The 15,754-nt window shown below is 41.5% G+C and overlaps 1 protein-coding gene across 6 annotated transcripts in view; it reads right to left on the minus strand.

Moving 5' to 3' along the window:
• Positions 1–15,754, minus strand: part of kcnma1a (potassium large conductance calcium-activated channel, subfamily M, alpha member 1a) — a 924,908-nt gene that overhangs the window by 108,452 nt on the left and 800,702 nt on the right. For all 6 annotated transcript variants that reach the window (XM_059946553.1, XM_059946552.1, XM_059946549.1 and 3 more), the window contains 3 exons: positions 11,772–11,895; positions 4,295–4,519; positions 488–680 (listed from right to left, as the gene is read on the minus strand). In XM_059946553.1, the coding sequence (XP_059802536.1) occupies positions 488–680; positions 4,295–4,519; positions 11,772–11,895 (542 nt within the window). The remainder of the gene's footprint in view (positions 1–487; positions 681–4,294; positions 4,520–11,771; positions 11,896–15,754) is intronic.

Below are 15,754 nucleotides of genomic sequence, written 5' to 3' on the forward strand. Positions count from 1 at the left end.
AAACAAGAAACCACCTCTGAAACTCTTCAGGAGTTTGCAGAGCTGAGAATATACAGCCAAGTCCAATTATCCCTTGACCTTGTGACAAAACAATGAAACGTTTAAGGATAGAAAAAAAACAATTGTTGCAAGGAAAATTACCATATATATTAAAAATATTTTTTTTGCCCGTATTCTGCTTGGTTCTTTCAATCAGTCAGAAAAAGGACCACACACAAAATATAAATATGAACCTTTTAAGCACTTAAGGTTAATTGTTCCTGTCTATATTAAGATTCAACTCAGCTGAAAATCCCCATCAATCCAAAAGCTATTCCTTTTCATGGTTGTTTATCTCAGTCCTGTTTAAAACATCAGAGCAGTCAGTTGTCCTTACCATCAAACAAACCAATACAAGACTGTTTGAATTACTGAGTGAGAGATATTCTACTTGCCAGCTCCTGTCCCCTCCAGGCATAGCAGGGAAGTATTATAGGGCAGTCCTTACCTTGGGAATTAGCTTGTAAGACCCCTATGCTGTCATCAAACTGCATAGACTTGATGTTGAGTGACGCCAAGATGCATTCTTTGTCTTGGAGCGAACAATCGTCGATATTGTTCTGATTGGCTGATAAAATAACACACATGTCGCAGAGGTTGATGTTGACAGCTCTTAAATCAGCTCGACATAATGGCGTACCCTTCAGCAAATAAAAAATAGAAAAACAAATTAAAGATCAAGACTGGAGCTATGGGACAATACTTAACAAGTAGTCTTTTATACTCCAACATTAAACCAATGTAACTATGTGCTGGGGAATTGGAGATGTGCACTTATCTGAAAGGGTAGATGGTGCTGATGGCAACTCTCTGGTTCATTGTTTATACTCAGTGAAGCCATTAAAAGCAAATAAGAAGTCGGTTTGTTGCCAGCTATTCACATCAGAGTCACTGATGCCAAGTCAATAACTGTGAGCAATTTTTTCTAACTGGCAAACTCTGGCATTCAGAATGTGTGAACTAAATGCCAGAATGCTCATCACTGCTACAATATGTCAAAGAGCTAGTTCTGCATCTGGACACACACAAAAGTAAGGGTCAGTTAAATGAACGAGGCTTGACCTCAGCAGATACTTGTGGGGACCAGTCCTCAATAGCTTGTTGACTCTAGCTGTGCTGGTGGATATGCTTTTACTGAGAACTGTCCTCTTGTTGTCAATTACAACCAAATCATGTCTAAAGTCTCAACTTTAGGGCAGCACTGAAGCATAGCAGTCAGTGTAACGCTACTATGGTACCTGCAACCCTGTTGAAGTCCCACCATCGTTTGTAAGGGGTTTGTATATTCACCCCATGACTGTGTGGGTTTCCTTTAGGTGCTGCTGTTTCCTCTCAGTCCAAAGATTTACAGCTTAGTAGGTTAATTGGTCACGTGGGTGTAATTGGGCATCACAGCCTTGTTGGCCCGGAAGGGCCTGCTACCATATTGTATCTCTAAATAATAAGGGAGGTCATTCCTGTTAGTGGAAAATTGTGTTTTGTAGAACACATATTTTACATAGCTCCGGCATATTGGATTTCCAATAATGTGAGATTTTTGGGTGTGTGAGGATAATTACACTCGAGAACAAAAGCACTTGGATCACTTTTGGTCTCTGGAAATCTTGAAGGAAAGAAAGTGAGTGTTGATAGTTCAAGGGCTGATTTATTGGTTATGGTCTCCCATTGTCAGTTTACCTTTGAGCCACAAGGTGCCTCAGAATGTAAATACCAAAGTTGACTTAGACCACAGGAACTTAAAACAGAGGAGCAGAATTAGGCCATTCATCCCATTAAGTCTGTTCAGCCATTCCATCAACCCCATCCTCCTGCCAACTCCCCATAACCTTTGGCACCATTACTAATGAAAACCTATCAATATATACCCAATGACTTGACTTCCACAGCCCTTCATGACAACGAATTTCACAGATCTTCACCCTCCAGTCCAGCTGAAGAAATTCTTCCTCCTCTCTGTTTTAAAGAGATGTCCTTGTATTCTGAGGCTGTGGCTTCTGGTCCTAGACTTCCCCACTATAGGAAACATCCTCTCCATGTCCATTCTATCTAGTCTTTTCAATATTCATTAGGTTTCAATGATATCACCCCCCCCCCCCCATTCTTTTAAACTCCAGTAAGTATAGTCCAAAGCTATCAAACAATCCACCTATGTTTACCCTTTCATTTCCAGGATTATTCTCATGAACCTCCTTTGGACCCTCTCCTCTGAAGTTCACTTGCTTAATCCTTCTTGAGTGCTGTGGTCTGGTGCTGGGGATCGGGTGCTAGGGATCGGGTGCTAAATGGATCCCAACTCACATTGGCTGATATGTTTTCACTAGGTTGAACTTTAGCCATTCACTAGCAACATCTGGGTTTATGTCAGTACCAACCACTTACTTGAGGGGTGACATTGGTGCTCAGATGTCCAAGGCTAAGCCAAATGTAAGGTGATGCAAAATTTATGGCTAACAGATGTTGGCATTAACATTCAGTTTATGAACATTTTGCCAGGCAAAGTAAGGGTGAGAACTATTTTACTTCTTTCTATAGACAAACATTTACTTCTAGAGTCCTGCAGAGATCATAAGGAATGAGAAGGGGGTTTGGACACCTGGTAAAACTTACCTTCAACAAGAGAGGTGCTAGTCTCTGCTCAGCTGGAGAGCCTCTTACTCTTTAGTGAGCAGCAGCAAGAGCCAGGGGCATTACACATTACAGTGAGCTCCAACTGTTTCTGCCCTTGTATTTTGTGATCAATTATACAGACGCAGTTCACTGTTGAACACCTTGGGAAAAAATGGCTGCCTTCTCTCTTATCGTGCTTGAGCAAACTCAGAACCAAAGTGCCCACAAAGAGAAAATTCACGTGGTGTTCTTAAAAGGGAAATGGACAACATTAAATGTACAAAACACTATAAATCTTCTGGATCTATATGAGCATAATCCATTTTACCCACATGAAAGTACTACATTGGTGTGTAAGTATGTATAGTGGTCTAGAAGACTTAAGGCTGTCAAAAAGATCAGGCTATTTCTTAAGCAGACAATATCTCATTCTTTCTAAAATTCTTTTGAGGGCTAACTTGGGCATCAGTGTGAATTTCCAATAAGCTGAAAAATAATCATAGCTGTGGCATCCTACAGCATATAAAGAAAACCTTCAGCCCATTGACCTCACTGTGCCTGATTAATGTACCTCACATCTTCAGGATGTAGAAAGAAGTTAAAGCACTTACTGGAAGCCCATGCAATGTGTAAACTCCACAGAGGCTGCACCCAAAGTCAGCGGGATCTATGATCTAACCATATTATTTACATCACTCTGCACCTCCATAGTCATACAGCTCAGAAAGAGATCTTTCACTCCACCCAAAACTACTCAATTATTCATTTTCATTTTTATTTGAGATACAACACAGAACAGGCATGAGCAGCACCAGCTAGCAGCCCACCCATATAACCCTTAATCACTGGACAATTTAGAATGACCAATTAACCTACTGAGCAGTACGTCTTTGGACTGTCGGAAGAAACTGGAGCACCCAGAGTAAACACACACAGTTCATGTGGAGAACGTACAACCTCCTTACAGAAGGTGCTGGAGTTGAACTCTGAAGGCCAGAATGCCCAAGCTGTAATAGGGTCTTATTAACTGTTATGCTATTTAAGGGGCAGGGGGCTGCACAGGAGTGCAGCAGTTAGCATAATGCTATTACAGTGCTAGCCAGCAATCTGGGTTCAATTTGTACTGCTGTCTGTACAGAGCTTGTATGTTTTCCCTGTGACCACATGATTTCCTCTGGGTTCTCCGGTTTCCTCCCACAATTCCAAAGACGTATGGGTTAGTAAGGATTAATAAGTTGTGGGCACTCTATGTTGGTGCTGGAAGCATGGCAATACTTGTGGACTGCACCCAGTACATCCTTGAACTGTGTTGGTCATTGGCGCCAAGGACAGCATTTCACTCTTCGCTTCAATGTACGTGTGAACAAATGAGGTTCATCTCTTTAATTTATTTATTTTATTTGCACTAATTCTACACTAACTTTAAAGTCCGCTACTCAGCAATGCAATAGAAACACTTCACAATGGCCGATTAACATAGCAATTTGCATGTCTTTGTAACATAAAAAACCAGGAAACCCAAATGGTCACAGAGCGAATGTTCAAACTCAGAATTGAACCCAGGAGAATGGCAACTCCAACACCTCTTGGGTATTAGTTTCTCCATTCTGTTGCCTTCCAAAACCAAACCAATTCTAGTAGGACTCACCGGCAATATCGAAACTTTGGGGAAGTTGTGAAGGGTCTCCCACTCTCTCGTCAGATATTCCAGTGTCCCGACAAAAACAATGTGCTTCAGTTCGTGGTAATGGAAGTTGCTGGCCCGTAAAGGCATGACGAGGTTTCGTAAGCCGACCAAGGCAGAGTTCATGTCCCCAAAGATACACACAACCACGTGACCACTTAATACTGTCATAGCAGCTTCACTCCGGGTCTGAGAAACAGAGACCATTGTTAGTGTCAAGCGCGCAGGCAGCACAGTTCAAACAGGAGAAGGAAACCATGGGTGCAAGTACGGCTTGGTCCTTCTCCAGGAAAGGAGCTGGTCATCATACAGCAGCCAACATAGTCAAGGACTCCACTCATCTTACATATTCTCTCCTTTCCACCCTCCATCAGGATGAAGCTTAAGGACAGCATCTATCCAGAGTTACATGGCTATTGTTCAACGGACTCTTGAGCCAGTAATCTGCCTTGTTTTTGTCTTGAACCTTATTGTCCGACTGCACCGCACTCTCCCTTTATCTACAACACTTTATTCTGCATTATTTTATTGATTTCTGTTGCACTGCCTTTTATGCTACTTTACCTCGACTTTGCCTTACAAGAACTCTTTACGGCTCATGTTCTCAGTATTATTTTTATCTGCACAGTTTGTCTTCTTTTGCGCATTTGTTGTTTGTCTATCTTTGGCTGTCAATGCATAGTTTTTTCATAAAATTCTATTGCATTTCTTTTTTCCTGTAAGTTCTTGCAGGAAGAAGAATTTCAAAGTAAACGTATCATAAAAGCATATATATATATATATATATATATATCTATCTATAGTTGGTGCGTGGCCTAGTGGATAAGGCATCAGGTCTAGTGATCTGAAGGTCACTGGTTCGAGCCTCAGCTGAGGCAGCACGTTGTGTCCTTCAGCAAGGCACTTAACAACACATTGCTCTGCGATGACACTGGTGCCAAGCTGCTTGGGTCCTAGTGCCCTTCCCTTGGACAACATCGGTGGAGTGGAGAGGGGAAGGCTTGCAGCTTGGGCAACTTCTGGTCTCCCATACAACCCTGCCCTGGCCTGCGCCCTGGAAGAAACCTTCCAAGTCGCAAATCCATGGTCATTTACTACCCTGAGGTTCATTTTCTTGCAGATATTCACGGTAGTATAAAATTGTAAATACTTTGACAATGGTGTGGAATCAGCTCAGTGTTGAGGTGAGTGAAGTCATCCACGCTAGTTCTGTAGCAAGATGGCTGTAGGATAATAACTGTTCCTGAACCTGGCAGTGTGGGAACTAAGGCTCCTGTGCCTCCTTCCCGATAGCAGCACTGAGAAGAGAGTATGGCCTGGATGTGGGGGTCCTTGATGATGGATTCTGCTTTCCTATGGTAGTGCTCCTTGCAGATGTGCATAATGGTGGGGTGGGGGGGCTATTCCTCTGATGGACTGGGCTGTATCCATCACTTTTTGTAGGCGTTTCCATTTTTGGGCATTGGTGTTTCCATACCAGGCTGTGATGCAATCTGTCAGGATACTCTCCACTGTGCATCTATAGAAGATTGTCAAGGTAGTATATGGTAAATTTACTTTGAAATTTCAACTTTGAAATGATCTGTACATATACATGCAAAACAAAATTTTTCATGGTATACATGTGATAATGAACCCATTTACCAATTTACCATTCTGAATAAATAGAGATAGACCCCATAAGGAATAGCTCATAATGTTGCCCCATTCTTTCTCCCATGAATCCTACCTACATTATTTCCAAGTCCTTCAAGAGAGTGAGACAGAAGTGTTTCCATTAGCAGAAGAAGGTTTAACTGGCAGTGAATGCAGAGTAATATAATTACCAAGGAGCCAGGGGTGAGATGGTTGATTTTGCTGAGTTAGAACAAAAACAGATAGAACAGTTACCACACAGTACAGGCCCTTTAGCCTACAATATTGCAGCAACCTTTAATCCTATTCCAAGATCAATCTAGCCCTTCCCTCCTGCATAACCCATAACCCTCACTTATTCTTTCATCCATGTGCCTAAGTTTCTCTTAGCTCTCCCTGTTGTATCAGCCTCTACCACCATTCCCAGTGATGTGTTCCAGGCACTCTGCATAAAAAAAAATCCTATCTTTGACATATTCCCTACACTTTCCTCTATTCTCCTTAAAATGATATCCTCTGGTATTAGTCACTGCCACCCTGAATTGGTCGGAGGGGCCTTTTTTCCATATTGTATCTCTTGTGCAGAGAAGGTTCACCAGGTAGATTCCTGGGTTGAAGGGGTTGCATCATGAGGAAAGTCTGAGTGGACTGGGTCACCAAAGAGTCTCGAAGCACTGAAGTGGCCACTTGTTTGTCGGTGTGGCCTTTTGGCCTACTGAGACTGCTCTGAGAATCAAGCCTCCATTTACATTACTCCTTCAACATGTTATTCTCCCACATCACTGAGATAAATGGGCTCAGATTCTACCACACCAACAGCTCAGAGAATTCAGAGTCCAATTAACCCACCGATCCTTATATCCTTGGAATGTGGGAGGAAGATGGAGCACCCAAGAGAAACCAGCACAGTCTCAGGAAGAACTTGAAAATTTCTCACAGGGACACCCAAGATCAGGGTGGATCCAGGTTCACTGGGACTGTGAGACAGCACCTCTACTACCTGGGCCACTCTGCTGCCAAAAGGTCCAAAGTCTTGGATGACCCTTTATCACTGAACTAGTCTTAGCTATTAAATGGAAGGCAGGTCAGTGGAACATCTAAGATCCTGAAGGGCTCGAGTAGGTAGATGCTGAGAGGACATCTTCCCCTCCTCACAAAACTACCAGAGATCTAAACCAATGGGACAGATTTTCCAAATAAAGGGGACACACAAATAAGATGGAGATGAGGTAGAATTAATTCTCTCAGTGGATGGTAAACCTTTTGCTATCTCTATCCCAGGGGCCTGCAGAGGAGTCACTAAATATAGTTAAGTGTGTGCTCAGTAGTCTAAAGGTAGTCAAAGGTAATGGGTTCTGGCAGGATGGTTGAGTTGAGATCAAAAATCAAATCAGCCATGCCATAGACATAGGAAACACAGTACAGGCCCTTTGGCCCATGATGCTATACAGACTTCTTAATCTACTCTATGATCAATCTAATCCTTCCCTCCCACATACACCTCCACTTTTCTATTTAAGAGTCTCTTATATGTCCCAAATGTATCTACCCCTACTAGAGCATTCCACACACCTACCACTCTCCATGTGAAAAACTGACCTATGATACCCCCACTTACTCTCCTCCAGAGTTATACCCCTTGTTTTATCCTGCGAAAAAGTCTCTGGCTGTCCACTTGATCTTTGCCTCTATCACCTTGTACAACTCTTACTAAGTCACCTCTCATCCTCCTTCACCACAAAAGAAAAGCCCTACCTTGCTCAAATATCTTAAGAAGCACTCCCCAACCAGGCAACATGACCTTGGTGTACGTAGGACAGACTGAAGATCCATGCCCTTTAGTCCAACTCCTGCTGCTCTTCTTTATGTTATTTATGCATTTATTTCAAGGGGAATAGAATATAAAAGCAAGAATATAAATGCTTAAGTTTTATAAGACGCTATTCAGGCTGTACTCGGAGTATTGTCAACAGTTTTGGGCTCCATATCTCAGAAAGTATGTATTGTCATTGGAGAGAGTCCAGAGGAGATTCACAAGGATAATTCTGGGAAAGAAAATGTTAGCATATGAGAAGCATTTGGCAGCTTTGGTCCTGTACTCACTGAAATTTAGAAGAATGCGGGGGGTGGGGAATCTAATTGAAATCTACTAAATGTTAAAAGGACTAGATAAGGTGGATGTGGAGAGGATATTTCCTATGGCGGAGGTATCCAGAACAAGAGGGCACAGCCTCAAAATTGAGGGGAGACCTTTTAGAACAGGAATTTTTTTTAGCCAGAGAGTAGTGAATCTATGGAATGATCTGCCACAGACTGTGGTGGGGGCCAAGTCCGTGGGTATATTTAAAGTGGCAGTTGATAGTTTCCTGATTGGTCAGGGCATCGAAGGATATGGCGAGAGGGCAGGTGTATAGGGTTGAGTGGAATCCAGGATCAGCCATGATGGAATGATGAAGCAGACTCGATGGGCTGAATAGCCTAATTCTGCTCTAATGTCTTATTGTCTTATGTTCTACCTTCACAAGCAGTGGAGCTCCTTTCTATTCCTTCTGTCTGTAGGCCCAGTTCAACTGCGGAGACCTAAAGTAACCTCTGGTGACCACCCTTCAGAAGGCACTGAGTTTTATAACAATATTTTCTGTGCTAACATTTCTTTATCATGGGAGGCAAACTGAGACACAAGTCAATGCTCAGAATCTATCTCTATAGCCTTGGAACTGAGGCATTTCCAAAATGGCACCTAACTCTAGGCTCACTCCAGCTTCCTGCATATTTGGGGAAACCCTGGTATAGTCGATAGCAAGTTTTGTTTGTATCAGAGAGCAGGGATCATCTTATCAAGGGGCTTCTATCATAAAGTATCTTGTTGCTTAGCAACTGCTTCATCCAATCACTTTGCAGCTTTAATCTATGAAGGCAGCGGGAGATCCAGAAGATTTTTGATAGTCTATGAATCACTGAAGGTCCACTGGGGAAGTCAAAAGCCCAATATCTGTGAATCTACGAGTCCGCTGTAGCACCAGAATGTGTGGCAACTTGCAGGCCACAACATTCTTAGGCATGGTGTTTGTTAATGCAAATGACATATCTCAGGGAATGTTTCGATGTCCATAATGATAAATAAATCTGAATCTGAAAATCTCCTCAGTCTACCAATCACCTTGGGAACTTGTCTCACCAATTCTCCTCCTCTTTTTGTACTGACCATCTCCCCCCTCATCCTGATGCAGGGTTTTGACTCGAACCATCGACCACTCCTCTCCCCTCCACCAGCTGCAGCTTGATCCACTGAATTCCCCCAGCAGATGGTTTGTTGCTCCGTTTTCCAGCATCTGCAGTCTTGTGCCTCTTAGCTGATGGGATGCTGCAAGTTCATGGCAGAATCCAAAGGTAAACTGAGGAATTCTCCCTTAGCTGCAGTGGAAATCAGAGTACCATATAACTTCAACCAGCATTTTGTGTGCGTTGTTGTTTGAATTTCCAGCATCTGCAGATTTCCTCGTGTTTACCATGTAACTTCAGTGGGTCTTCCACCTTTGGAAATGCCAACAGTCATTTCTTCTTCATGAAATACCCAAGTGGGAATGTGGACTGGCTCTAAATGGTGCTAATCCCCATGGCTGAACAGCCTGCTGTCACTCAGAGTCCAAACTTGCTCACAAGTCTACCTACAGCAGGCTATAACCCCTCTGTAACTCATGGCTTACAATCCACTTCAGCAGGTGATACAGGGGAGAATATAACAGGAGAACTGCAAATGTGGTAAGAAAAATCTGTCGAAAAATACAAAGCATACTGTGTCCTTATCCAGTAGAAAGTCATCATTTCTTCCTTTCTTCAGTTTATTTGGCAAAATACCAGAATTTTTTTTTTTAACAGCTTGGGATAGATTAGCTTCAGCATGGTGAATGAAAGATCAATTTTCAGAGACATAATGAAGTGATTAATGGTTGGGCATCAGTAATACCACAAGCATAACCAAATTGTTCAGATCATGGTATTCATGGTCTTCCCATGAAACCAAGGTTCCCAACCTGGGGTCCAAGGTCCCCTTGCTTAATGGGTATTGGTCCACGGCATAAAAAAGGTTGGGAGCCCCTGCATTAAACTAGTATTGAGCTGTATTTCCTCTGCTAACATGACACAATCACCTGGCCATACGTCCTTTTGACTTAATACTCCGAGAAGCTGAAACCATCAATCATTCACTTGCATATTGCAGATGCAATGACTTATGGCCTATAACACCATTGTCAAAGACAAAGCAAATCTATTATCAAAGTATTTTATGTCATCATATTCTACTTTGAGATTTGCCTTCTTGCAGGCATTTACAGGAAAATAAGGAAATGCAATAGAATATACATATCAAAACTACACATACACACACAAACACCAACAAGTAACCGACATGCAAAAGAATATAAACTGTGCAAATAAATAAATAACACTGAGAACATGAGTTGTAGAGTTCTTGAAAGTGAGTCCATAGGTTGTGGGATCAAGTTCAGCATTGGAGTGAGTGAAGTTATCCAAACCAGTTTAGGAGCCTGATGGTTGATGGTTCCTGAACTTGATGGTATGGGACTTCAGTTTCCTTTACCTCTTGCCCAATGGGAGCATGCATTTCAACGGAGGACTGTCATATTCCTGCACGCCAGCATAGTGATTTTAAAGCAAGAAATAGTATTTACACAGTCAATAAATACAACTTCACTTTGAGTCTTGGATACTCAAAAATAACTAAATGAAAAAGTGCAATTAAATTGAAAGTTTAGTGTTCTAATCATATTTCCATGGTTGATATATTCCACAGCCTGTCTGCAACTAGGTGAAGCCTGGTGTTATTGGGATGAATGAACCATAGTCAATGCTTGTTGCTTCAATATCTCTGACCAGGTATGGTCAACATCATTCACACGCCATGCAATTGATTCCAATCAGATGGTATCCAACTTGTTAGCAAAAACGTGGGTTTGGTTGGACAGATCTGGACAGAACATAGAAGATTACAACACAGTACTGGTCCTTCAGCTCACAGTGTTGTGTTAACCTGTTAACCTGCTCCAAGATCATTCCCACTCACATGGCCCTCAATTTTTCTTTCATCCATGTGCTTATCTAGGTGTCTCCAATCATTCTAAACTACTGCCCTCTCATATTAGCCATTTCTACCTCGGGATAAAGGCATGGTCTGCCATTTCTACCTATACCTTTTATTGTCTTATACAGATCTTATCAAGTCACCTCTCAAGCCATAAAGTTTATTGAATGAGACCAGAAGTCATAAACAAGATTCTGCTGATACTGGAAATCCAGCGTAGCACACAAAAAATGGGAAAGCTGGCCAAGGGGCAACATGTCAGGCCAAGACCACTCATCAAGGCCAGAAATCACCATGGTTTCTCAAGTTAATTCCATCTGACCTTAACTTTATTTCCTGTACTCCATCACCAGTGATCCCCCCACCACCCCCTATAGTCACAAATCTATCGCCACCTTGAATACATTCAAAGAGTTGGCCTTCACAGGCTTCAAGGGACCAGAATCACAGGGAGTCACAACCCTCTGAAATGAAGTACCTCTTAATTTGTTTTAAATGGGAGACCCTCTAATCTGAATTTCTTATAGGCTTGGATTAACTGATGGGAGCTTGAAAAATAATGCCCAACTGCTGCTCCTGTAAATGGTTGGATGTCTCAACACTCACAAGTGTTCAAGTTGTAAAATATCAGCAAATACCGTAAATTATCAGAGGCACATGGAGGAATGGTGTCAGCACCCAAACTGAGCTCATGATACTCACCAAGATTACCTTCTCCATTTCTTTGGCTGGGCACCAGTGAAACATGCCGGTGGAATCGTATCGCTTCACACTTGAGTCTTTCTCTTCGATCTGGTCATTCCCGGGGAGTGACAGAGGGTCGTGCCTGCAGAGACAAGGACTTGCCCAGTCATCCTGACAGCTTTGCCCCGATCTTCTCCGGCCGGCTGCTACTAGTTGATTAATTAACGTGCATTCCCATTGCTACAGTGCCCAGCCCAGACACCACCCCACCCACTAGTGCTCCCATCCGCCCCCTCCCCAAAGATAACACGATCAAAGGGCTCACATTAACTGCTGCAATGAGGTGAAATAGATAGAGACAGAGCCTCACGCTGCCTGAGTGGCAAGAAGATGAAAAGCCAATTACAGGCTTTTACCGCATACAACTTCCGATGCCATTCTCTGAGCAATAAAAGCTTTAACAGGGTACACTTGATATATTTTAGCAATTTTGCCCCCATCATATTTTGCTTTTTTTGAAAGCTTGAAGCCACTAATGTTTCAGGAGATGTCAGCTCAGTGCAGATTGATTAATTCACATCTGCATTGTGAGCAGATGATTTTTCTCCTAAAGAACACTGAATATGAAAGTGGTCCTCACCAGCTGCCACCTGGCCGTCAATGCCTGCACTTCTAACATTTCTCTGCTTTCTGCACATCCATCAGTCACCAGCAGCTGTCATCTTTCGACTCGGTCTTGAATAGTCAGCAATAAACACCCCATTTCATCATGACCCAGCTAAAGCTTTACCAGAATCCCCATTACTTCAGATTCCAGCACTTACAATGTAATTACATCCATAGTACACCTTTCCTTTAAACTGCATGTTGCATTTAAGAGATGTTAAAATAATTGCCAACTGCGAGAAATAAATCTCCAAAGGTAGCTTTTTGAGATATCTAATTACTTCCAATTGTAAAGCTACAGATTTCAAAATTCACACTAATATTGTCTTCATTTTCATTTTTAGAATCTTTTTATTAATACATGATCTTCTATAACTATACAAAACTTCAACAAATTAATATGTATACAATTAACAGAGCTGAAGAAAAAAAAGAATAAAAATGAAAAAAATATTTTTTATATATAGAAATAAGAAGGGAAAAAAAGAACCCCATCTAACTAAGAAAAAAAACACATTAACTACAAAAAAAACCCCATTAGGAATCAACCCCCGGAAGCAATACGTTTAACGATCATCTAGATATATAGAGAAGAGTCATCAACCGCCAATTCACATTAAAAAAAATAATAAAATCGGAAGGAAACCATATAGAATAATTCAAATTAAATGGTAATATTTGGCAAAAGAACCCCATCTTCTCTCAAAATCAAATCGAGGTTCAAAAGTTCTACTTCTAATTTTTTGAAGCTAAGTCGTAACATTACTTGAGAAAACCATTCAATTAATGTACTGTCCCAGTTGGCGGACAGTAAGCAACTGGGTCTCACATGTCCAAAAGTGGGAGGCGGAGTCTTAGTAAACAAAATAATGGTTTGAAGTATAGAATCAGTACTCTATCAGAATCAGATATACAAAATATACTTCAGGCTTATTTCCACAGCATATTAAATCTGAAGTATATTTGGGGATGCAGGCAGGCAATTCGAAATATGCCCCTTTTAGAAAATATTTGACATCCAAATGACTAATTGGCAAGGTTTAACCCTTTTGTCTTTACATAGCAAATGCATTCTTAACCCTCAATCTGCTCTAATTGTATTGTAGACCCCACCCATGCAACATTATGAGCAGTGATCATAGCTTCCCTGTATAAAGTGATCTTTCTTCTACTTAGACTGAGATGAGCTTTCCACACATTTGAAAATCCTCACTTACATGGAAGTTGTTAAGGAATGGCTGAAATGTGTAAAGAAAAGTACAGTGAAAAATTCAAGATAGTTTTAAAATTAAAAAAAAAGAACAAAATTAAGTTTCAACTGCCCTGCTATGAGTTCAGTTAATATCCTTTGAAAGACTTTGACGGTAACTTATCAAAAGCTAAAGCAAAAATTTTCTTCTTGTTATATTTAACACTTCTACCTCTTCACTCGGTATATATTGAATCTCCCTATGTTAAAAACTGTTGCCAGGTTATAAAGCTGAGATGATTTCTAGTAACTAGCTGAGAAAATATTATCAAATTTCCTGTAGGTGAGGACTTGTTTGATCGTCATGTCGAACTGCACCAGTCAACATCAGGTGGAAATTGTGGTTAATTTAGTATGAGCAGACACTAACCCAGCAGTCTCACAAGTACCAGCCAACAGCAAAGCTACAAATCCCAGCAATCGCTTTGTTGGGGTGTATTTTCTTTTGACTAGATGTTGCTTCCATGCCTGTCTGCAATTTGAGTGCCTGCTTGAAGCCCCCGCACATCCACATTATTTTGCCTCCTCCCCCCACCAATCTAACTCTCTGTGTTCCACTCTCTCACTCCTTCACAACCGCCATGACAAAACATTTGTCTATTAAAATGTCCGTCGCCTAGATGCACGCATTCATTGCAGTTGCTAATAACTGCAAAATCATTTAGTGATTTTACACCATGGCTGAATATTTCATGATGCTCTGCGTGTTTCATGATTTAGTCAATGGACCTCTGTCACTTCAATCTTTGCTGACTGCCTTGACTGGTGCAATAAAGCTCCGCCAAGATAGCTATCTTTCACCAACTGTCACTCACTGCAGCCTGTCACTGGCAACTCTTGTTCAACGCTGCTACTCATAGGGAATAACGACAACATTTGTTACACTGTAATGTTCTATTTTAATGGATTTGAACAAATGCTTTGTGATTAATAGACCCAACATTCGCTGACTGCAATTAGAACCAAGTATCCAATGACCTCCCCTCTCCCACTGAAATCCATCAGGATGGTATTAATTTCTTGTAAAGAATGCTGGACTGCCACTCGTTAGAACTTGTTATACTGAAGGTTCAAACAGACCTGGGCTTGGGTGCTCAAGCTGCGTTTAGCAATTCCAATGTGTTGCTGACTAGACAGCACAAGGAAGGGATGACTCCTCTCCCTCAGTGCCACTCCACAAGGCAATGAAAGCAGCCAGCTCTTTGAAATTCTCCGATCCCATCATACAAGCTGACAAAGGCATGCTTCTCAAAACCCACATCCAAACTGTTGATCATTACTTATTTACAAAGGCCTTGAGGCGTGTGTGCCTGAAAAAACCATACTTGATACAATATATACCAGCTTATTCACCCTTGTGCAATAAGCAACCCCTAGGCATCCTTAAACCGGCACTTAATATTGCCCATAAAACCTACCTTGTAATTGCAAAATATGTAATATTTAAGGTATAATATATCTGCGGGATAAGGATTTCTGAAAGCTTTGGTGACTTTGTGTTCAGTAATTCTATGTTTTGCTGAGGGCTATGAATTGAAAAAAAACTGCACCAAGCATAGATGAACTGTCATTTCACTACCCAAGGGCCACTAATATAAAGGAGTACCCTAGAGCAGAAAAACTTCGGCACAGCTTTGAAGCATAGAAGAACAGCAGAACTTGCTCCCCCAGAATTATTGCTGCATGCAGATCAAAAGACCCAGCGCATATTTTACACGGTAAACAGGGACCTTCTGTTAGTCTATGAAATGTTTGGAGTTTCTGTAAACCTGAAGCAATTCTCGTGTAATATTGTTTCATATGTTAAGTGGATGAAGCTGTTTACTTGTCAAACATCGTACGCACTTTAACCCCTGACACAAGAGCAACAAAGCACCCAATACGTCCCTCTCCCTACCCCTCTCCCACCAATTATCAGTCTTTGTTTTCCGCAACCAAGTCAAAATCAATTAATGACAATCTAATGTAAATGGACAAGATAAAAGGAATGTAAAAAATTTGGGTTCGCTTCTCATCGTGACACCACATCTCACATATGGCCTGAAGTACAGAAGAGAGGGCTCGAAGGACTCCTTGCAAACGATGG

This window comes from Hypanus sabinus, chromosome 21 (genome assembly GCF_030144855.1).
Source record: "Hypanus sabinus isolate sHypSab1 chromosome 21, sHypSab1.hap1, whole genome shotgun sequence".
Classification (NCBI taxonomy): Eukaryota; Metazoa; Chordata; class Chondrichthyes; order Myliobatiformes; family Dasyatidae; genus Hypanus; species Hypanus sabinus.